At 47.3% G+C, this 23,749-nt stretch overlaps 1 protein-coding gene across 1 annotated transcript in view; it reads left to right on the forward strand.

Moving 5' to 3' along the window:
- Positions 1 to 1,450: 1,450 nt before the first annotated feature.
- The window catches only part of LOC144942432 (scavenger receptor cysteine-rich domain-containing protein DMBT1-like), a gene marked incomplete at its 3' end in the record, with an annotated part of 174,666 nt that continues 152,367 nt past the window's right edge, over positions 1,451 to 23,749 (forward strand). Inside the window, exons 1-5 of the mRNA XM_078869304.1 lie at positions 1,451 to 1,456; positions 3,242 to 3,351; positions 4,597 to 4,693; positions 5,999 to 6,092; positions 7,607 to 7,660. Of these exons, the coding sequence (XP_078725430.1) occupies positions 1,451 to 1,456; positions 3,242 to 3,351; positions 4,597 to 4,693; positions 5,999 to 6,092; positions 7,607 to 7,660 (361 nt within the window). The remainder of the gene's footprint in view (positions 1,457 to 3,241; positions 3,352 to 4,596; positions 4,694 to 5,998; positions 6,093 to 7,606; positions 7,661 to 23,749) is intronic.

Here is a 23,749-nt window from a genome sequence, read left to right on the forward strand (position 1 = left end):
AATGCAATGTAGAAATATGTTCTGAATATTTTACGTTACCAATTCTCATTTTTTACGGTCATTGTCACTCATTCCAACTGATAAACACACAGATCCAAGCGTTCGGGAAAAGTGCCGCATTTAGCGACATCATAAATAATGTAACAATAAAATTTGTCGAGATACAATTTACTACACACACACAGTAAGATGGCGGGACAAGAAACTGAGGGTACGCAGCTGCTTTACTGTATCATTCTGTGTACTATATCACTGTATTGCGCAGCCGTGCAGCTGAAGAAAGTAGTTCGTCAGAAACCGCGTTATACTGAGCGTATTCCACGTTGTGTGAAACGTGTCCCCTCATGGAATGAAAGTGTTCCCTCATATAGTGAAAATGTGTTGTGTGAAAGCGCGTTAAGCGAGGACTTACCGTACTGTTAAAATTCGTGGCGTCTGACATACCGCAGTTACTTAAAACGAATCTGCGCTAACACTCTGTGGTGGAAAGAGATGCCATGTGTGCCCTGTGTCATACGTGACGAAATCACCTTTACCGCTCTTGCCTGCAGGGTGGTGGATGAGTACAGCTCTGGCTCCTTCAACCTCAGCATGGTGCTTTACACCAACCAGGCCTTCAGCCAGGCCGTCAACTCCTACCCATTTGAGGTGGACCTCGGGTCCCCCATCTACGTGGAGGTGAGAGAGGGAATGGCATGAGCAGCGGAAGGATAGTGAGCAGAGTGAGACTCTCTGGTGAGGCCGATGCATACATCTCTGCCATGAATGGTAGTGCGACTGTGGCCACGCAACTCAAACTAAGGACCATGTACTAGACACACCCATTGTAATATGCGCTAAATCGATGGAGGAGGAATCGCAAAACTACACAAACTCTTGTCTCCTGAAGCCTCCTCTATAAACTAAACAATTTTTTATTTTACCAGGCAAGGCCCACTGAGCGACCTGGCCATAAATGAAAGCTCACCAAAGTGGCTTATGTGGAATTGTATAGCAGCCAAATACTCTAAATGCATGATTATAAATTTGGAGGGAAAAACCGAGACCCCGGAGACAAAATCTACGTGACCACGGGGAGAACATGCAAACTCCAACCATACAGACATCAGGGTCAGGATTAAACCCACAACCTCCTGAATACCAGGCGAGGTAGTTAACATCTCGCCACCGTGGCACCCTGCTAAGAGCTAGGAGCAGACCTCGACATTGGCATTCAGCTACTGTACCACATAGCTGCTGCCCTCATCATAGAACCGGACTGAAATATAGATGTCGTGAGTGTTCACACTGCAGTCCCTAAGTGTCCTTGTTTTTCAAACGCCCATCTTCAATGGACATATACGTTGATATTTTGTGTCCATCGCACTGCTGAATGAGCATCTTTCCACCGTGTTCCGGGACATGAGGGGATGGTGGGCGATCATGTAGCCATGCTTCACCACTCTGATCGATGGAGGTCAGTGAGGGTGGCGAGCGAGACGCGGAAGCATAAGTACAGCGAAACGATGGTTTTGCTGCATTGACCTCTAATCGCCCACCACGTGGATCTACAGCCCTACGACAATCTTGCTTGCTCGTGGTGGTCGCCCATGAGAGCATTATCCAGACTAAATCCTGCTTAGCTTCTGATCCAGACTAAACCCTGCTTAGCCTCTGATCCAGACTAAAACCTGCTTAACTTCTGATCCAGACTAAACCCTGCTTAGCCTCTGATCCAGACTAAACCCTGCTTAGCCTCTAATCCAGACTAAACCCTGCTTATCTTCTGATGCAGACTAAACGCTGCTTAGCCTCTGATCCAGACTAAATGCTGCTTAGCTTCTGATCTAGACTAAACCCTGCTTAGCCTCTAATCCAGACTAAACCCTGCTTAGCTTCTGATCCAGACTAAACGCTGCTTAGCCTCTGATCCAGACTAAACCCTGCTTAGCTTCTGATCCAGACTAATTGCTGCTTAGCTTCTGATCCAGACTAAACCCTGCTTAGCCTCTAATCCAGACTAAACCCTGCTTAGCCTCTAATCCAGACTAAACCCTGCTTAGCTTCTGATCCAGACTAAACGCTGCTTAGCCTCTGATCCAGACTAAACGCTGCTTAGCCTCTGATCCAGACTAAACCCTGCTTAACCTCTGATCTAGACTAAACCCTGCTTAGCTTCTGAGGTCTGACCAGTTTGGGCACATTCCAAGTGGTGTTTGTCCAAGGCCCAACATCCATATTTCTGTCATGAATGCAGAAGTATAAAAACCAAGTAGTGACATATTGACAATTCGGACAGTGATTCAAACCAGACGAGCTGGACATATTCCTGTCATGCGAAACAAAACAATATCTGCCTTCACAAAAGAAATACATTTCATGCCATTCCGAACCAATGCAGCTCCTCACTTCCTCCTCCTCATCCTTGCTCTCTTGCTCAAATACAGGCCTTCTTGTTTTCTATGCAGTGAGTGGCATTGACCCATCCCCTGAGCCCATTCATCTGCACTCGTCTCGTTTATTTTAAATTGTCTGCAGCAACTCATGCACAACTCGTGAACGTTATTCATTAAGGTGACGAAACATCGCAAGGGCACTGTTTTTTTTATTGTTTATTGCGTTGTCTGTGACTGCTTTGTTGTTGTTTTTGCTGCCTTTCCCAATATTGATAAATTGTACTTATATCATGAATCAAGTTACTTATTTATATTTAGTGACTTGCTTACCGTTTCCTCTAGTTTGCCCTCCTATCATGCGTATTGTATTGTGTGCCTGTAACTGGCTGGCCCGCCCATACTGGACATCTGGGAAAAAGAGCTTCATAGCTCATCGGATTCCTACAGTCGATATAAAGATTCTGATACTGTCTTGCTTTAAATAGATCACAAAAACGATCGGTGTTGGTATGCCTTTATCAGTGCAGTTTTCGGTTTGTCTAATTGGATGAGAGCTGGACTATGTAAGTGATTGACAACAGATTATGGGTTTGATAATTTGACTAATCGAACATCACGAAAATAGTTGGGTCGTGATTGGCCATGTCATCTGCATGCTTACGTTACTCCGCGGGGATTTGGTCGTAGTTTTTTTTTTCTTTCTATCAACAGTTTTGTGTTTTATCAACTTGCAGTTGTTGACAGCTGTCTGTGATTATCTTGCAGCTGTGCATCGTTGTGCCTGTTAGGAATAAAGGTGTAAACCATCATGTGTCCCCTTTTCCATCCGAGCATTCTTCATTAATGTCACACAATTTGTTCACTAGGTCCTGCTCAACTCCTTCGATAACAACCTGCAGCTGCTACTGGAGACATGCAAGGCATCCCCCTACACAGGAGCCCCTGACAATGCATCTTACATCATCGTACAAAGCGGGTACATGGATGGGCCGTGCGTGTGATAATAATAATGATAATAATAGCGAGAATTACAGTAATACCCGGTTTACGTCGTCGTATGCGTTCAACGAATATCGATACGACGGGAATCAAAGCAATTTGCAGGGTAGGTGGAGGCGAAGGCTGAGAGCCGACGGGATATGAGAAAAGACGGATGATGCTGTCAGCGACGTGAGTGTGGGTTGAGGTAACGCAAATCAGGTAGTGGTGTTAATAAAGTGATGACGTATTTGTAAAAGGGGGAGAATTAAATCGGGGTATTGTTTTTCTTTTGATAGAGCCACACTTCCATATGTCGTAGCGTCTCAGAGTGCTTGATGTCATCTCATCATCTCAACACATTTGAAAGAGCACCCCCAGTGGCAGCAACTGTCCCTGTGTGGCACAAGGCGACTTGGCACCTGGCCTGCAGACGGGGCCGTTAGTCTACCAGTAGGCTGTCGATGATTTTTCCGTGTATATGATTGAGTAACTTGCGTGTGTAATCTTCGAAATTGGATCATACAGCAGAAATCGTTGATCAAATTCATTCTGAAAATCCATTGTGCCTTGCCATTCTGTGACTTTCCACATTGACATATCATCTCAAGTTCATTTTGAAATGCGTATTATATTTTCTTGATCCAGGCTGGAGCATGAGGACTGGAGCTGGCATCTCCGGCTTTTACTCACTGTCCTTAAATTACCAGCACTGCAAGTGCCATGTTCCTATTATGATGCGTTCTCGCATTATTTAGTGAAAGTGTTAGATTTGAATGAGTGTTGCCATTAGGCAAGTGCTCATGGGGTCTCCATAGTGTAAAGAAGGTAAGCCCTCTCCATATATGGGAGGCATCAGATTGCTGTCAGCATTTATGACCGTACTCTATTGATGAGTCCTACTGAGAATGAAACCGGTCAATATTTGTCTCATTTTTTCACCGCTGCCCATTGTTGTGATGGCCGCTTTAATCCAACCCAAGTGTTGATTTGGTGGTTTTTAAACAATTTAAATGTTCAGCTCTTCCAAGCTAGTGGCTGAGACAAGGCTGAGAAGCAAGCATTGCACATGCAATGCGGTGGTCGTGTGAACTTGCATGCAAGGCATGATGGGGATTGTGCCTTCCCTGCTGGTTGTGAACAGCACACCTCTATGTGTTATTGAATCTTAACTACAGGTGCCGAGTGTCCATAGTCCAGAGAGTATTGACAGTGCTTGACGGCACGTGCCTAATGATTGCAGTTGTCAAGTGGACACGTCCTACGTGACCTACACCAGTGGGGACGACAAGAGGCAGCGCTTCAGCTTCCAGAGCGTCGAGCTAAACAGCAGTTCACAGGTGCACACTGCCCTCGCAAATCGCTTGACGCAACGCCTCGTGCAACGGGCAAACACCTGTTACATTTCTACAGCCCAGGGTTACACATCGATGCAATATTTATACTACAATTCCTCGTTTAATGCAGTCGTTGCGTTTCTGAAGAGTAAAAATGCTAGGAATGATCTATATACATTACAAAGCAGGAATAAGAAAATGTGAATTTCATTTGCATTATAAAATGAGGCTGCATTCATTTTACGGCAGGACAAAGAACTGAGATGAGGTACACTACGTACTGTATCAGAATACCCAGAATTCCCAAACCGCTCAACCATGTGGCTCAAGAAAGTAGTTTGTCGTCGACAATTCAGAAGCTGCATTATAACGGCGTGCGTTCCGCGTTATAAAAGGCACGTTCCTCGTTGTACAAAAAGTAATCCCTGATAGAACAACGGCGTAATAGTGAAAACGCATTGTATGAATACGTGTTAAGTGAGGACTTTGTGTACGTATATATCGCATTCCCAACACGGTAGTTTAAATGCAGCTTACAAATCAACTTTTGTAAACATCATTGGGCTAAAAATAACGTAACCGTGACAGTTTGATGGTCAAGAGTAGTGATGCAGTGGCATCCAAAGGGATGGAACACGTCAGAGAGGCCTTCCACCTCGAAGATGGAGGAGCTGTGACGTCAGCTGACATGCAGGCATTGGGTGGCGACCTGGGGGAAGACCTTCAGCAGTTGATTGACTATGGCTGCTGATGATTATTACGACAAAATTACACTTATTTTACGCCAGCATTCACTTTCAGTTTGATCTTTTCAATCTGTCTCCCTCCTTGCACCCTTCCTCTGGAATCAACTTTCCCTGTATATTAAGCAGTCCTCCTTCCTAACCGCCTTTCATTCCTCTTAAAGCCTCACTTCTCCATTGCCAATTCCCTTCCTCTTCCTTCCACTAACCACTCCACTCCTTCCCGTCCCTCCCCTATAGCCCTTTCGTGACCCTTCCACGTGCCCTCTGTTATGGTCACTCATTTTTTGGCTCTTGCATGCCCCTTACCATCTAAATCACTCCATTGTTGTTACCACTTTTAAACTCTGTTATAGAGCGCACGCCTTGAGCTTAGACACACGTTCTACAAATATAAAGATAAGCTCAATAAAGATCCAAACATCTGCCGAATATAACGACGACTGTGGCGGCGGTGGTGGCGGCGATGTTGAATTGATAGCAGGTGTACCTGGAGTGCAACGTGCGTGTGTGCGACAAGTCGGACGTGAACTCACGGTGCCGGCGAGGGTGTGTGCGTTCCAAGCGGTCGGTGCGGGACGTCCGGGCCAGCGGCACTCGCCCTGAGCACAACGTGGACCTCTCCCAAGGACCGATATCGATTCGCAAAAGGAGCACCGGTGAGAGCACACACTTGGTCATGTTTCACTTTTACAGGGTGGCCCAAAAGTCAGGACACATGGGGGTTATTATACAGGGTGGCCCAAACGTCAGGACACATCGGGTTATTGAATTTATGTTAACACTGGCATTAATATAATATTGTATCTACTATCATTATCAACTTGTATTTTTCTTCTTCATGTGGGGTCGCCTTAAATTCGTCGTTTACAAAACTCGACCAAGATCCCTGAATGAATTGAGACTAAACGTAATTCACAAATGTTCGTAGATTATACCTGATCTTTTTCATTGTATTCCTAAATTATTTTCAAAAGATAATTCATACATGCATTAATGTTAGTGGAAGTCAGTAAGAACTTTTGTTAATAATAATAATTAAATAACCTTATATGATTTGATAAATACATTCAATTATCCTATATGTCCTGACTTTTAGGCCATCCTGTATTTGAATTAAATATCCACATGTAATGAGAACACAATAGACTGAATATGAATGTTCTTTTGACTAGGAAAGTTAGCGGTGTCACAAAAAAACAAAGAAGACTGAATTAAGTTACAGACACAATCTGAATTATTGAATATAACTGGGAGAATCTAATGCAAAGTTATTGAGTAAATATCATGGACAGAGCTGAATGCAAGGAAGGTCATGGTCACCAACGTCTTTGAGAAAGGACACAGCTCGCATATAGAGAGAGAGAGACTGATATTGCCCAGAGACTAACATTCCCCATATACTTACATTGCCCATAGATTATAATCACCATTGTCCTTTGTTCATAGAATACAATAGAATACACGTTCTTGAGTATAATCACGGACAAAGCTGAATGGAAGGAAGGCCTTGATCGCCATTGTCTTTGAGAAAGGTTATACGCCAATAGAGAGAGATATATACTGTACTGTACATGCACTGTACCAGGAGTAAAATCAGTCGCATGTGGTGGTGGGTAAAATGTGGGTAATTTCCAGCTCTTCCTCAAAGTCTGGCTGGCGTAAAACAGCAGGCCACCACACCTATGTATTATAGAGGGGCTCTTTCGAATGCTCCAAGTGGAGGACCTCTCACGAGCAGTGCCATGAGCAAGACATTGCAGGGTTGCACCTTTACCTTACGACGTAACGCCCAATAGAGTGGACTCTCCATTTACTGCGCTTCAGCCAGCCGCCCACAAGATCAATTGTGCACTCGGTGGAGTAGAATTTCTGTTGTTGTGGGTGCCAACTTTATTGTATTGTCAAAATTCTCGTGCCAGCCTGCCCGACACCTACACACACCTGTACGTTTCACCGCCTCTCTTATTTCGTCGTGACCTGCACTGTACATAATGCATGTGTAATAATGCATGTGTCCCCCTGGAAATATTTAACTCACGATATCCCCTGCGCCCCCCAAGAAAAAAATAAAATAGTTTTGGTAAATTGAGAATCCTGTAAAATGTTGTGGAGGCTCACTGTATGGACTGGCTTGATTTTCTTTGTGCTTCTTGCACTGCTGCTATTGCAGGTTCTTCAAGCAGCGTGCCAGTGGCAGCGTACGCGGTGCCAGCAGCCCTGGCTGGTGCGGCGGCAACCGCTTTGGTCATCGGTCTCTTGATAAAATTAAAGTGTCTTCCGTGGATCAGCGGTGCCCCGTATAGTTTCATATAGGTGCACGCGAGCACCAGCACCTGCTAAATCTGGTATAGCAAGTCAAGTAGCAAGTGAGTAATGGTGAGGCCCTAGGCTTAACACACTGTGTCCTGATATTCCCAGGAGCATCCTCTTTTCGAGGTAAGAAACTAAATAAGAAAACCGATTTAGTATCCCTTACGTATCTATCTCTCAACATAACAAAAACAAGTTTTTTTCCCACAACCCAGCACAAGCCGCACGGCTTTGTGGGAATGCCTTATTTTGGCGGTATCGTTTAAAGGCAAGGAAAATGTGGACTGGTTGCGATATACAGTGTCTGATCAGCAGTGTTCAGGCTTCGCTTATTTGAATCAATACTGGTGAACTACCGATTTTACAGGCAAGGACCCTGCCATTATAATATGGGGATCTTATTGGGGTAGCTGCTGCTGCTGTCCTGGGAAATCTACCTGTCTTTTCAGGACTTTAAATGTCCAGGTTTTTGTAAATTGTGGAACAATTCACCAGGTCAAAAGACAAATCATTTACATGAAGTGCATCCCCCTGTTGCGGTGTTGTGAGATATTAATTTTCCCATGAGGCATGCTGTTTTTTTGTACCTAGGAAGTGCTTAACCCTATGGAGGCCAACTTTATGCAGATCTATACTGTCAGGTTTCGCCTGTCAAGTGTCGATTTCGGCTTACGGTCCAAGCAATTATTTTAGGCTGAGTTAATATAGGGAGGCCCAGGTGATGTTCAAAAAACAATTGCCTACCCACTGTCTGTGGCCGGGAGTTGAACCCAAATGGTCAGCATTCCAGTTGCAGATTGCTACCAGCTATGCTGTTGCTCTCCCAGCCAATCAGAGAGATCTTGTCTGGACTACCCCACACCTCCTCACCCCCTCGTATGCCATGCCAACCTTAATAGGTGCTCACTTGTCCCAAAAGGTTATATCAAGAGATGGGTTTTTTTTTCTCTTGGAGAGAGATGCTTATATAGTGGGTTGGTAAACTTAAACATTAAATTTCTCTCTGTATGCTCATCTTTTCCGTCTACACATTATATACAGGTTATAATGATTATATCAGACATAAATAAGTTCCTGTGCTCTGGTTGTGACATGCAGAAGTTCAAACGGTTTGCACACGTAGTTTTTTTTTACAGAATCACAATTCTACGAAAGAGACAATCGTGGGAATTTCCCCGCACAGCAGCACCAACTGTAGTGGCTCGGAGACAGCAAAGTTGCGCCCGGCGTGTTAAGCAGAAGCGCAACATGTGCCAGACACAAGCATGTAAGTGTCATGACTACGACTGCCAATAATAGTGCTACCATTAGCCCGAAGTCAGTAACCGTGACGCCACCGTGGGTGAGTTATTTCCCTCGCCTAGTATGCAGAAACACGTGGGTTCGATCCCAGACCCTGTCGATACTTGGATATTTGGAGTTCACAAATTCTCTCTCTGGGGTGGATACGTAGATTTTTCTCGACATCCTCTGATTTTCCCCTCCACACAAACACGTGTTTAAATTATTTGGCTACTACAATAAATTCCCACATGTGATTATTAAAGCCAGTTCGGTGAGCTGTCACGTGTGGCCAGGTCGCCTATGAAAAAGAACTCAGCTCATTGGGCTTTAGCTGGTACATCAATTTTAGTTTATGTCAGGGCAGCTTTACTTTTGTACGTGCGTATGTATGTTGACGGTAAAGCAATATTCGTGAATAGTGGACCTTTTTCTGACCACAGTTGGCACAACACAACATGACGCAGAGTCAATGGTGGTGGTGAATCGCACTGCGATTAAATGTTTACGGCAAGTTAATCACAAAATAAATATTTAGCTATATTGCCACGTAGTGATTTTCAGAAATACGGTATTAATTCAGGGCTGGGGGACATGGGAAGTAATATCTGTCATAATTGTCGTCTCCCTTCGCATTGAATAACCCAATTAAAGCATGTTTTATGAGCACATACTCTTGGTTTAATATTGTGTTTTGTCATTGAGAGTGCTCGTGAATGGTACAATGAATGCACACCTGTGGGTTAAAGATGTGTAATAAACGACTGGACCACGATGTCTGTCCCAGTGTCCTTTATTATTCGGTTCGTGCTGTACACCCACACGGCTGTCTTTACTCGGTAGCTTCTCCACGGTGCTGACTCCAATGTCGGCCCGATCCACAACAGCAGCTCCGCTGCTGTTTCTCTCACACAGCCCCCCTTGGCTGTACTCTCTGCTGCTCTTCTCCCTCCGCAGCTCTCACAGCTTCTTGCTCTCTCTCTCTCTCTCTCCGCAGCTCCTCCTGGCAGCCACACCGCTGCCTCTAACACGCAGCCCTCCTGGCTGTCTCCTCCCCAGCTGCACACCACTCCGCAGCTTCCTCTTATCTTCGGGGTTGGCTCCCGATCGCCGTCGGCGCCCCCCCTCTCCACACTTGCCCGCGTGGCCTCACTCTTTTCCGCTCACACCCCGACTACCTTCCCCTTCCGGTTTACCCGCTTAAAGCCCCGAACCTTACCCCCACGTCACATGACTCCACCCCCCGTGACGTCACCTCCGGAAGGTCGCTTACGCCCGCATTACACCACCCTCCCCCGTAGAAAAATCCCAGCCGACCTCGGCTGACCAATAGCCAATAGTAATGCGGCGAACCGAGCTTCCCCCCCTAAAGGACACTAAGCATATAATGTAACAGCAAGAACAACAACAACGCAATCAACATCAACGATCGTACAAAAGCATGCAATAAATACAACTGTAAGAAGAAAATAACAAGACAGCAACAATCAACGAAACGTAAGCGATTTGGAACGTGTGCGGGTCGCCGGCCCGTCCCGGACGGTCGGCGGCCCACTCGCAGAACGGGAACGCGATGAAAGTCGAGGAACGACAGGGGGTAATCCCCCTCTCGCAGCTGGAAGTCCACCGCCGTCCCGTGTCTCTAAAGAGTTAGTCTTGGGCTCGTCCTGTGACCGTGCCCGCAGCTGGGTCGGAAGGGCTGCAGGGCTCGAAGGTTCCGCAGACCTGGCAGGCGTCCTCCGAGCAGGGCCCCTCGTCCCCCGCAATGTCACGGCCGGCCTGTCTGGAACAGGTACGACAGGCGCTCGAGCAAGATCAGTGGACGCAGGCAGGGGAGAGTCGGCAGCAACAGACCCCGGCAAGGCAACATTGGGGGATGACGCATCATGTAAGGGAGCAACATATGGTTTCAAGCGCGACGTATGCACAACCCAGCGACGAGACCCAATCTGGACGCGTGCTGTCTGTGGGTTGGGAACCGCAATGAGGCGTACGGGACCATGCCAGGGTTTGTGCAATTTCGGCGAGGTCCCCGGACGTACCTGTGGACAATGAAGCCAGGCTAGGTCCCCAACCTTCCAAGGGCACTCCCCCTCAGACCGTCGCGCATATCGCTCGTTCCGGGCCTGGGCTTTGGCCGTAGCCACGCGGGCATTCTCCCGCGCCTCCGTGACTCGGCGAACCGTGTCCTGAATGTATTCAGGAAGTGGTTTCCGAGGTCCCTTCACCCCAGTTCCCAATTGCACATCCACCGGCGGCACGTTTTCCCGACCATACATAAGGTAAAACGGCGAATATCCCGTAGCCGCATGAGGCGTCATCCTGTACGCCGAAAGCACCCCGGGGATGTGCAGATCCCAATCTGATTGTTGTTCACTCACGGTATGGCAAAGCATGGCAGACAATGTCCTGTTCAGTCGTTCAACCATACCATCCGTCTGCGGATGGTATGGGGATGTCCGTACTTTCTTAGTCCCAAGGCCCGCGCACACTTCCGCCAATAATTTAGAAGAGAAATTCCTGCCCTGGTCCGTGAGGAGTCTCTCAGGCGCCCCCTTATCCATAATATACCCAAACAAAAAGGCGTCGGTAATGGCCGCGGCCGACTGATCAGGCAACGGCCAGGCCATCGGCCAACGGGAGAGGTACTCAACCCCCACCAGCAAATATTTATTACCCCTCGCCGATGGTGGAAAAGGTCCCAATATGTCCAGTGCCACCAATTCATTGACTCGAGACACCTGAATCGACTGGAGAGGCGGCACGTAAGGATGTTTCGGCGGCTTACGTTGTGCACACGCAGGGCACGCGCGCACGTGCCCTACGACATCTGTCGCCATGCCGTGCCAAAAATAATGACGTTGCAACGTCAACAAGGTCTTCTGCACCCCTAAATGTAAGAGAGTGTCACAATGGAGGGTTCTAATCAACTCGAACCGCAAGGACGTTGGTACCACCAGGCGCCAACGTTCCTGGAACCCCTCCCGCCACATAAGCAGACCATCTCGGAGAGCGGTTTGCGGCCCCACAGCCGTACTCGGACTCCCATTGTCCTTAGCAGACCGCTTCCGCAAGGACACCAATGACTCATCCATCATCTGTTCCCGGATCCAGACAGACCGCGGCAGATTCAAAACCCCGTCAGCCGGTCCCGGTTCCATCGGAGTGTCCGACTTCTCGACGGCCAACGTGAGCGGCTGAGGGGGGTTTGGAATCGGCGAACACCTATGCGTCCCCGACTCACATTTACAAGGGGCGCGCCGCGGTAATCTGGAAAGTGCGTCAGCGTTCGCATGGCGCACACCCTTCCGATGTTGAATTTGGAAGGAAAATTCCTGTAGCGTGTCCAACCAACGTGCCAACTGTCCGGATGGCTGGTCAATTTTAAGGGCATATTGCAAGGCCGCATGATCCGTACGCACAATAAAAGAACGACCGTAGAGGTATGGTCGAAATTGCCGTAGGAAAAAAACAACCGCCAATAGTTCTCTGCGAGTGACACAGTAGCGGGTTTCCGCAGGAGACAAGACTCGGCTACCATACGCCACGACACGCTCTACACCCCCTTTAGACTGTGATAACACCGCCCCAATACCTGTGTCACTTGCGTCCGTATCAAGAATGAATGGGTGATCGAAATCGGGATAATCCAATGTTGGGGCCGTGGCCAATAGATCACGCAGACTCCGAAAGGCCGCCTCCTCCGGCTGTCCCCAACCAAACTTCCGTCCTTTACCCGTAAGGAGATGCAAAGGCCTCGCAATCGTCGCAAAACCCGGCACGAATCTTCGGTAATACGAGGCAAATCCCAAAAACCGCCGAACATCCCCCACGGTGGCCGGAGTCGGCCAATCCCGGACGCACGCCGTCTTTTCCGGATCCGTGGACACTCCCTCAGCGCTCACAATGTGCCCCAAATAGCGGACGGACCGTTGCAGTAGGTGACATTTCTTTGGTTTGAATTTCAATTTGGCAGAACGCATCCTCGTGAACACTGTCTCCAGCCGCGTCAAATGTTCATCGAATGTGCGGCTGAAGACAATGATATCGTCCAAATATATAAGACATGTCTCCCACTGCAACCCCGTCAAAACGAGCTCCATCAATCTTTGAAATGTAGCAGGGGCCGCATTCAATCCCATCGGGAGACAGTTGAATTGAAATAACCCCTGCGGCGTACGGAAGGCGGTTTTCTCCCGTGAGGACTCGTCAAGGGGAAGCTGCCAAAATCCCGAAGAGAGGTCCAGTGTGGAAAAGAACTTAGCCCCCGACAATGCGTCGAGGGAGTCATCCATACGCGGCAGGGGGTACGCATCTGCCACCGATATCTTATTCAATTTGCGGAAATCAACACAAAATCGCAATTTGCCATCCTTCTTCTTAACCAAGACGACTGGAGCGCCCCATGGGCTGTTAGATGGCGATATAATGTCCGCAGCCAACATGTCTTCCACTGCCCCCCTTACGTGTTCTCGTTCCGCAGGACTCATCCGATGCGAATTTAATCGAATAGGGGCAGCATCGCCCGTCTCAATGTGATGGTAAAGTAAGGAAGTGCGGCCCAAATCCAAATCATCGGAGCTGAACACATCGGAATATGTCAACAACAATTTACGCAGCGCACCACGTTGCTCCATGGACAGGGAAGAATTTTCGTCACATAATTGAGCAACCCAACGATCATCCGAACTCCTTGGCTCGGAAACCCCAGCAACAACTCCCCGGCTATGTGGACAATCATGGGTCGCAAACGCCGTAGTGGCATGTGCCACAACCGTACCGGCCGGGACACGGACGTTTTCTCCCCCCGCATTAAGCACCTGTAAAAACGGTAATTGATCCGGCCGGACGATGGTCTGTGCCCCCACTAACGCCAACCCGGTTGTTATCGTGGCGGACGGTGACAACAAGACCCCTACTGCTCCTAGCCGATCAGGCAGGGGCTTCCGATACCGCAAGGGTATAAGCATCTGTGTACCAGGTGGAATGTCCACAGATGCGACGGACAGCGCCTGCACTTGTACGGCCGAAGCAGGTCGCCCCCAGGGCGACGGCAGAAACGAGATTTGACGGCCCCCCGGCAGTTCAATACAATTCTCATTGATTTTGATCAAAATGGGCATCTTAGCCAAAAAATCGGTGCCTAACAAACAAGGAACCGCCAAAGATCTCGATATCAACACAACACCCGAGGCCGACACATCCCCAATAGATATCTTAGCATCCACCTGACCCACGATGCCCATGCTACCCCCGTTCGCAGCGACGCACGACCCATAAACCGGACGCACAGCCCCCGACGGAATGCCCAACAGATGGAAAATGACATCCGATATAATAGTCGCAGACGCCCCCGAGTCGACCAAAATGCGCACGTCCACACCTTGTATGGACCCCGGTACAGTGGACGAACCCGTAGCGGCCGCGACAACTCTCCGTGCCAATTTGCGCCACTGCGTAACTGAATGACAAGGCCCCGTCGATGGCCTTTCTTTAACAACAACAATAGGATCGCGCAACACAGGTGGTGGGTGAGGTGGAAAGCCTTGCCGAGTGTCTGGTGCGTGCCGACATGCCTGTTTCGGAGGATCTTTAGCCGACTTGACCGGTGCCGAGGCCTCCTGCTGCGGCGGAGCCGGGAAGCGGGCCCAGCAGTCTCTGGCGTAGTGGCCCCTACGCCCGCAGCGGAAACATTCGGCCTCGTTGCGCCGAAGCGCAGGCCTCGCCTCCTGACGGCCCCGTTCTGGTAGCACCGCGCGCGGTCTCGGCCCGCCGCGTCCCGTCCATGGAGCGGAGGCGGCCGTCAGTTGTTGAGGGCCCCGGTCATCCGGAACATAGACGGCCTGCGCAGGGTTCCACCCCAGCGCATCCCCTTCTTTGACGGGCCCCCCCGTCCACGCCGTCACTTGTTTCCAGCGACGGAGGTTGAATTGCGCATCGAGACACTTAGCAGCCATCCGGGAAGTTAGCTTCTCATGCCCACACACAGGCATGGGGATCCCTAGATCCCGAGACAGCTCCAACATCTTCCCTAATATGAGAGGCTCAAGCAGGTCCTGCGGCGTCTCAGGATAAGCTGCCATGGCCAGCTCCAGCACCGCACCCCTGAACGCCACGGGCGACTCCTCTGGTGCTCGTTGTCGTTGAGCGAATCGCCGATGCGCATCATCTGGTGGCTCATAAGCATCGGCCATTTCTTGAAAAACACCACATAAAGTTGCCTTCTTATCGGTCGCTATGGAACGGAAGAATCGGACAGATTCGTCGTCCAGGAGAGTCGGCAACACCTCCAAAGCCTCCGCATCGGTCCATCTTGCTGTGCGTACCGCCGCCAAGAAGCGGCAGGCGAACGCGCTCCAGTCCCCACCGACGGAAAATTCTTTAACTGTTGTAAGGTGGCGACTCCGACTCCTCTTCCCGCCGTCTTCCAATGGTGGTGGTTGTGATGGCAAATTCAAAATGGCGTCGGCCCGCGGCGTGGCCAAGATGGCGGTTTGGCGCCACGGAGCGCGCAAAATGGCGGCCTCTTGCCGCGTGGGCAATGGCGGCGGCAGGACAGGCAACGTGGCGGCCCGCGGAGCACCACTTGCATCATCCATCGTCCCTGGCGCGACGAGATGGCATAGATGCGCCAGGACGTCCTGAAGTGCCTCCAGTTGTACCGCCATCGCTTGCCATCGTTGATCCGCGTCTGATGATGTCGACGGACCCGCCACCGCGCCAACATCCTCCACACCCGTTCCCGTGGTCGCCTCAGCCTGGCTCTCCTCCACCACCCCAACAGGATCTGTGGTTGGAGGGAGTTCGTCGTCGTCGGACGAAGAAGCCGATGCAGGCGCCGGATTAACTTTCTTCCTCACTTGTTTCGACATGCCGTTGCACTTCCGACACCAGTGTAATAAACGACTGGACCACGATGTCTGTCCCAGTGTCCTTTATTATTCGGTTCGTGCTGTACACCCACACGGCTGTCTTTACTCGGTAGCTTCTCCACGGTGCTGACTCCAATGTCGGCCCGATCCACAACAGCAGCTCCGCTGCTGTTTCTCTCACACAGCCCCCCTTGGCTGTACTCTCTGCTGCTCTTCTCCCTCCGCAGCTCTCACAGCTTCTTGCTCTCTCTCTCTCTCTCTCCGCAGCTCCTCCTGGCAGCCACACCGCTGCCTCTAACACGCAGCCCTCCTGGCTGTCTCCTCCCCAGCTGCACACCACTCCGCAGCTTCCTCTTATCTTCGGGGTTGGCTCCCGATCGCCGTCGGCGCCCCCCCTCTCCACACTTGCCCGCGTGGCCTCACTCTTTTCCGCTCACACCCCGACTACCTTCCCCTTCCGGTTTACCCGCTTAAAGCCCCGAACCTTACCCCCACGTCACATGACTCCACCCCCCGTGACGTCACCTCCGGAAGGTCGCTTACGCCCGCATTACAGATGCAAAGCATTCTGTACATATTGACGGTTTTGTATTTTTACTGACTGATTAAACGTGTCCTTTTGGTGTAACCATGGTCGAGTCTCATTGAGCCTCTATTTTCATATTAATCAACGGCATTTGTACAACGTGTAAATTAACTCCGAACAGTAGTCAAGCTTGCGAAACGTACATCGGTTTATCAGATGCTGTTGGTGACAGCACTACCTTTAAACGACCGGACGCTGTCAGCGCAGTCAGCAGTTAGTATTTATAATCACAGACCTTCTGAACATTTTTACAAAGACACACTTGAAATGAGATAATAAATTATGGAAATGTCATATATGAAGTGTTAATAGTGTATTGGGGATTGTTGGTATAAATTTTACAAGTCAAACTTGAATTACAAAATACAGACTTTAATAAATATTATAACATTACCATTGAGCATTGCAGGGAGCTGCCACAGTGGTGGAATGTTTCGCACAGTGGGCTCGCAACCTATGGGTTGCTGATTCGAGTCCGTCTCGGCAGCTAAAAACAATGGGGCAAGCTTCTTAAATCGGTTATCGGTTAACAGCCCTAATTAATACTTGGCGGGAGCGTCGGCGAACACAAACACGTCTCGCTACTGCCTGTCATGCGGGATTATTTTCTCATTGATGGTGACCAAAGCCGCTCGGACCACAATGCAATGATCCTTGGCCCCACAGTGTACGTGTGGGGGGCTCTGTACGTGTGGGGGGCTCTGTACGTGTGGGGGGCTCTGTACGTGTAGTCTCCCAGAGGCAGACTTGGCAACAGTGAGCGTTGGTCACTGTACTGGGTTTTTTTGTGTTGTTTGCTGCCTAATGCACAAAGGTCGGGTGCCAGTGGCAACGCAGGTGGCCCACAAGTGAGTGCGTGGTTCTCGTCTTCTGTTTCAAGGCTAAACAACGAAACGGAGAGGGGGGGATAAAACATTATTAATGGAAGCACAGTCGTGGTTTACGTTTGTTTAGTGCAGTACACTGCCTCGTAAGTCAATAGTTAAAGTTGGCTCGAAGTGAACACGACTAGGGTTGAATGAGTCTCAGCGGAATGCTATTTTGAAAACTCTTTAGTTCTTTTGGTAAAGTCACGTAGGTAGAAAAAATAAGGGTGTGACAAATAAAAGGACTGGCACGGTGGCCTACGACTGCGATCCGGTGATTCGGAGGCAAGGACTGGTGGATCGCGTAGAGAATTCCACAAGTCCGTTGGCCTGCGAGATGGCTATGAGGTGGCAGTAGAGAAAATTACTTTGCTTTGAATATTGAACATACTTCACGCTGGTCAGCGCTGGCTGATAAAGGCGGCAAGGCCGGTTGAAATATTCCGCAGCGATGTTATCTGTGGCCGGGAACCGAACCCTGGTGGCCAGATTCACAAATCGCTGTGCCACTTCTTGGCACTACATATTGTACAAGCCCTCCAATATTCTTAGGTTTTTTCTGTAAAGTCACGTAGGTAAAACATCAAAATTAATGAAAATAAAATAAAATAAAACAAAAATCACGACGTTTCGGAGGCAACACAAGTCTCCGTCATCAGGTGGGACCGTCACAGCCGAAAATGCCCATGTTGTACACGAAGCCATACAAATATACAAACACAGACATAATTTCAACCGTGATGATGGGTACAAACTTAGTAATCATTGGAAAGATGTTATCAACCACGCAAAAAAGACTTAATTACACTTTTTGGACTATCTTATCTGACAGGCACTATTTTACTTTACTTTACCGAGTGTTAACATCCCCAGTTATTTTTTAACAATACTCTCTTCATTGTTCAGCCAGCATTGGTATAAACATGGGCATTTTCGTTCTTTTGTCTATCATGTGTATCAGGCCTCCCCTCCCCCTCTCTGTCCATTGTGTTGGCGTGTGCAGCAGCAACCGCGTCCAAGCCGTCGTCCAATTTTTTTGGCCCCGCCCCTCCCCCCTCCCGATGCGTTGTATTTAGCACTCCGTGCTGTCTTTGAGCCCCGCCCCCCTCCCTCCCGATACGTTCCATTCATTGGCTACCACATTCTGATGAGCTCCCCCCCCCTCTCCTCCCCCCTTCAACTTGCTTATAAGGGATTACATCTTGAATCATTGCCTCACTTGATGCAGCTAATTCGGCTGTGACGGTCCCACCTGATGACGGAGACTTGTGTTGCCTCCGAAACGTCGTGATTTTTGTTTTATTTTATTTTATTTTTATTAATTTTGATGTTTTACCTACGTGACTTTACCGAAAAAACCTAAGAATATGATTCCTTGCAGTCACGAAAGCTTCAAATCAAGCCCTCCAATAATAGATAATAACACTGCCCTAAGATATAAAGGTCCTATAATAATAGCAGTTGTGCTATGAAGAAGGGCCATCGCCTAAACGTCTCCAATTATATATTTTATTTTAAGACTACAGTGTTATTCATGAATGTCGAGTTTTTTTTGCTGTTAATTCTGCTTCTGCACCACTGCCAATGCAGTTTCAGCATCACCGAAAAATTATAAAATGGATTTTGATTTATAACTGAGTCAAGTTCTGGGATGTGGGCATGTATAATGTAAATGCCAATAACATATGAGTTAAATAGTACAATGAATGTAAAATCACAATAAGATATGTTCATGAATACAGGAACACCTTGCACTTTCGTCTGGTTAGAGACCAGAGCATGGACGCATGTCAAAAATGGACGAATGTCAAAACACGATAGAATTATACTGTTATCACAAAAATAACTATGAATTGTTTACAGTATCATCACAGAAATAAGTACAGTATTCATAATGTATGAATGAACACAAATATAAGAGATGCTCACTGAACGACTTCTATTCAACGACTGAACGAAGAAGATGGCGCGTGGCGCGAACGTCGTTGAATGAAATCGGACGTAAGAGGAAAGCGCATGGACGAAATGTGAAATGTAGCTATAATTGAAAACGGCCGAAAGAGCGAAGCGACGAAAGTCAAGTGGACGAAGTCAAGGTGTCGCTGTATAGAGATTACAGCAATAGCGTTGCCAACACAAAAGGCACGCTATTTCATAATTTGTCTTCCGGCCATTTGGGCAAGAAAGGTAAAACTGTGAAGTGACTGTTGGCACGTATGCCGCAATATGCCACTTGATGATGTACGACAGTCTGCGTGATCTATGAAATACGACGTCCTGTTGATGTGCAAGCAACAGGTGAAATATTTGCTGCCATAAACAGGTCGATTTATTAATTAATTTCTAAACTCTTGATCATCTCAACATACAGATTTCACCCTTCTCTGTTGCAAGTCTCATTGTGCTCTGGGGACTTGAATCTGATCCCGCACCTTTACATCTCACGTACAAGGCTGGCTCGCGTAAGGCAAATAACATAGTTGTATGTCTTGATTTGAAGCTTTCGTGACTGCAGGAATCCATACTCTTTGGTTCTTTCGGCAAAGTCACGTAGGTAGAAAAATAATAGATCACGACGTTTCGATCGCAACACAAGCAATCGTCATCAGGTGGGACAACCACATCAAGAACAAACTGCTTAAGTATTAAAAGAACCAAATAGTATAGTTGTATGTATGTTGATCTTCTTCCACACCCTACGTAGCCAACCATGCTAATCGGAGGTGCTGGGGAAGGACAACAAACACAATCAGTTCTCAACGTACGATAGCTTTCAGCACAAAATGCCACGGAGAAACGAGACTGTGGTTGACCACCACCACCGGCCATCGCAACTTGCGCATTTTGTGGGAAAACCCATGGCTAGATCATTTGTAAAAAAAAAAACTCGTGTTTTTTTCACGAACATCATAGGAATTGCTACACACATCGCTTGTTTTGCTTAACATCTCAGAAAACACCCCCGCCTCGAGTGTTCTTAAAGTCCCCACGTTAATGTCGTTTGAAGTGTTGAGGCAAACATGTCACGGTCACTTTAATCCGGTTACACACGTTACTCCGATCTCTGACGGACAAACTTTTCTCCACAATGAAACGGCGAAACATCATCAGCAGCAATGATACTCCTGAAATAGTGAGAGGCTCTCATGGTAAAACGGACACATTCATCTCCAACGCCCTTGCAATTAATTGCTGCGTTACAGCGCTATAGAAATTGTAATTATCATACTATGAGATCTCTTTTACCAGTGGCAAAATATAATAGTAGGTTTTTACCCTTTTAACTGGTACAAAACTGACACCTTTATTCAAGGCATCATGTTTGCAATGACCACAACACAAGTAGCCAAAAAAAGCAAACAAAAAGAAGCAACTCTGATAAAGATGATAATATGCACTGTCCTTGAAGTTGATTGGCCCACACCCGAGACGGCTTTCTTTAGAGCCTAGTCCCCATTGGTGTAGGGCCAGATGACACCAGAAGGCGTACAACTCAAACACAGTGCAATATCAGAGTATTGAGAGCTCGGGGTAAGCATTTACACTATGAGATCTCTTTTACCAGTGGCAAAATATAATAGTAGGTTTTTACCCTTTTAACTGGTACAAAACTGACACCTTTATTCAAGGCATCATGTTTGCAATGACCACAACACAAGTAGTCAAAAAAGCAAAAAAAAAGAAGCAACTCTGATAAAGATGATAATATGCACTGTCCTTGAAGTCGATTGGCCCACACCCGAGACGGCTTTCTTTAGAGCCTAGTCCCCATTGGTGTAGGGCCAGATGACACCAGAAGGCGTACAACTCAAACACAGTGCAATATCAGAGTATTGAGAGCTCGGGGTAAGCATTTACACTATGAGATCTCTTTTACCAGTGGCAAAATATAATAGTAGGTTTTTACCCTTTTAACTGGTACAAAACTGACACCTTTATTCAAGGCATCATGTTTGCAATGACCACAACACAAGTAGTCAAAAAAGCAAACAAAAAGAAGCAACTCTGATAAAGATGATAATATGCACTGTCCTTGAAGTTGATTGGCCCACACCCGAGACGGCTTTCTTTAGAGCCTAGTCCCCATTGGTGTAGGGCCAGATGACACCAGAAGGCGTACAACTCAAAAACAGTGCAATATCAGAGTATTGAGAGTTCGGGGTAAACATTTACACTATGAGATCTCTTTTACCAGTGGCAAAATATAATAGTAGGTTTTTACCCTTTTAACTGGTACAAAACTGACACCTTTATTCAAGGCATCATGTTTGCAATGACCACAAACCTACTATTATATTTTGCCACTGGTAAAAGAGATCTCATAGTGTAAATGCTTACCCCGAGCTCTCAATACTCTGATATTGCACTGTGTTTGAGTTGTACGCCTTCTGGTGTCATCTGGCCCTACACCAATGGGGACTAGGCTCTAAAGAAAGCCGTCTCGGGTGTGGGCCAATCAACTTCAAGGACAGTGCATATTATCATCTTTATCAGAGTTGCTTCTTTTTGTTTGCTTTTTTGACTACTTGTGTTGTGGTCATTGCAAACATGATGCCTTGAATAAAGGTGTCAGTTTTGTACCAGTTAAAAGGGTAAAAACCTACTATTATATTTTGCCACTGGTAAAAGAGATCTCATAGTGTAAATGCTTACCCCGAGCTCTCAATACTCTGATATTGCACTGTGTTTGAGTTGTACGACTTCTGGTGTCATCTGGCCCTACACCAATGGGGACTAGGCTCTAAAGAAAGCCGTCTCGGGTGTGGGCCAATCAACTTCAAGGACAGTGCATATTATCATCTTTATCAGATCTTCTTGGTTCTTTCGGTAAAGTCACGTAGAAGGGAAGTAATAAAATAATAAAAATAAAACATAATAAAACAATTCTCACGACGTTTCGGCCACAACGCAAGCAGCCGTCCTCAGGCGAAGAATGAGAACATTATCAAGCTAGGAGCTTATATAGGTGTAGCGAGGAGGAGCGCCTTAACAAAAGAATGTGCATATGAAGAGGAATTTAGCATACCAATGGACAATGCGTAGGGGGTGGGCGGAGGGGTTTCAAAGTCCCATTATGCCCATGCATTATGCAGGATCAACAGCACCACGGGGGGGCGCAAGGAACAGCGTTAATAAAGGACAGGAATGTTAGTGATATGTAGCTGCATTTACCAAACAACCACGTAGAAAACCGAAGTGAAAACTACATAAAAAAAAAACTAAAATATAAACTGATACTTACTATACTCTACAATAAGCTGAGTTACTAACAACAAATAATAAAATTACAATTCTACGTCGTAAGAAGTATATAATATACTTCCATCTAAACTTTATTCTCTTAGCATATACAGTAATATATACTGCCATAGATAAACCCAACATTAAATTATATACTGTATTGCTGTAAACCACCCTATACTTTATACATTTTAATATAACACTATGTATTATTCAACTCACCCTAATGTGTATCGAAATGGTTTATTACGTCCTTCCAATGATTGCTAAGCCTGAATCCATCTTCTCGGTTAAAATTGTCTCTGTGTTTGTATATGTGGATCGCCTCATGAACGAATCTCTCATGATAGCCAGATGGCTTGCAGAGAACCTCCGTCTTGGAGAAGTCAATGTCATGTGAGCCCACTGAGTTGTAACAGTGGTCTGCCACGGCTGAGGTGTTTGTCCTACCGTGTTTTAGATCAGCTTTATGTTCACGAATGCGGTCTGAGACGTGTCGTTTGGTTTCCCCAATGTAACTGCTACCACAGAGGCAACTTAGTTTGTAGACGCCAGGGTACTGTATGTCTGGAATCACATCCTTTACAGATGGTACCAGATCACGGATTTTATGTACTGTGTTGAATCGGACCTGGATCCTGTGTTTAATCAGGATTTTGGAGATCTTTTTTGTGACCCCAGCAATGTAGGGTAAGGTGATGGTCTTGAAAGGCTCCTCAACAGGATCTTTACCCTACATTGCTGGGGTCACAAAAAAGATCTCCAAAATCCTGATTAAACACAGGATCCAGGTCCGATTCAACACAGTACATAAAATCCGTGATCTGGTACCATCTGTAAAGGATGTGATTCCAGACATACAGTACCCTGGCGTCTACAAACTAAGTTGCCTCTGTGGTAGCAGTTACATTGGGGAAACCAAACGACACGTCTCAGACCGCATTCGTGAACATAAAGCTGATCTAAAACACGGTAGGACAAACACCTCAGCCGTGGCAGACCACTGTTACAACTCAGTGGGCTCACATGACATTGACTTCTCCAAGACGGAGGTTCTCTGCAAGCCATCTGGCTATCATGAGAGATTCGTTCATGAGGCGATCCACATATACAAACACAGAGACAATTTTAACCGAGAAGATGGATTCAGGCTTAGC

This window comes from Lampetra fluviatilis, chromosome 27 (assembly GCF_964198595.1).
Source record: "Lampetra fluviatilis chromosome 27, kcLamFluv1.1, whole genome shotgun sequence".
In the NCBI taxonomy this organism is placed as follows: domain Eukaryota; kingdom Metazoa; phylum Chordata; class Hyperoartia; order Petromyzontiformes; family Petromyzontidae; genus Lampetra; species Lampetra fluviatilis.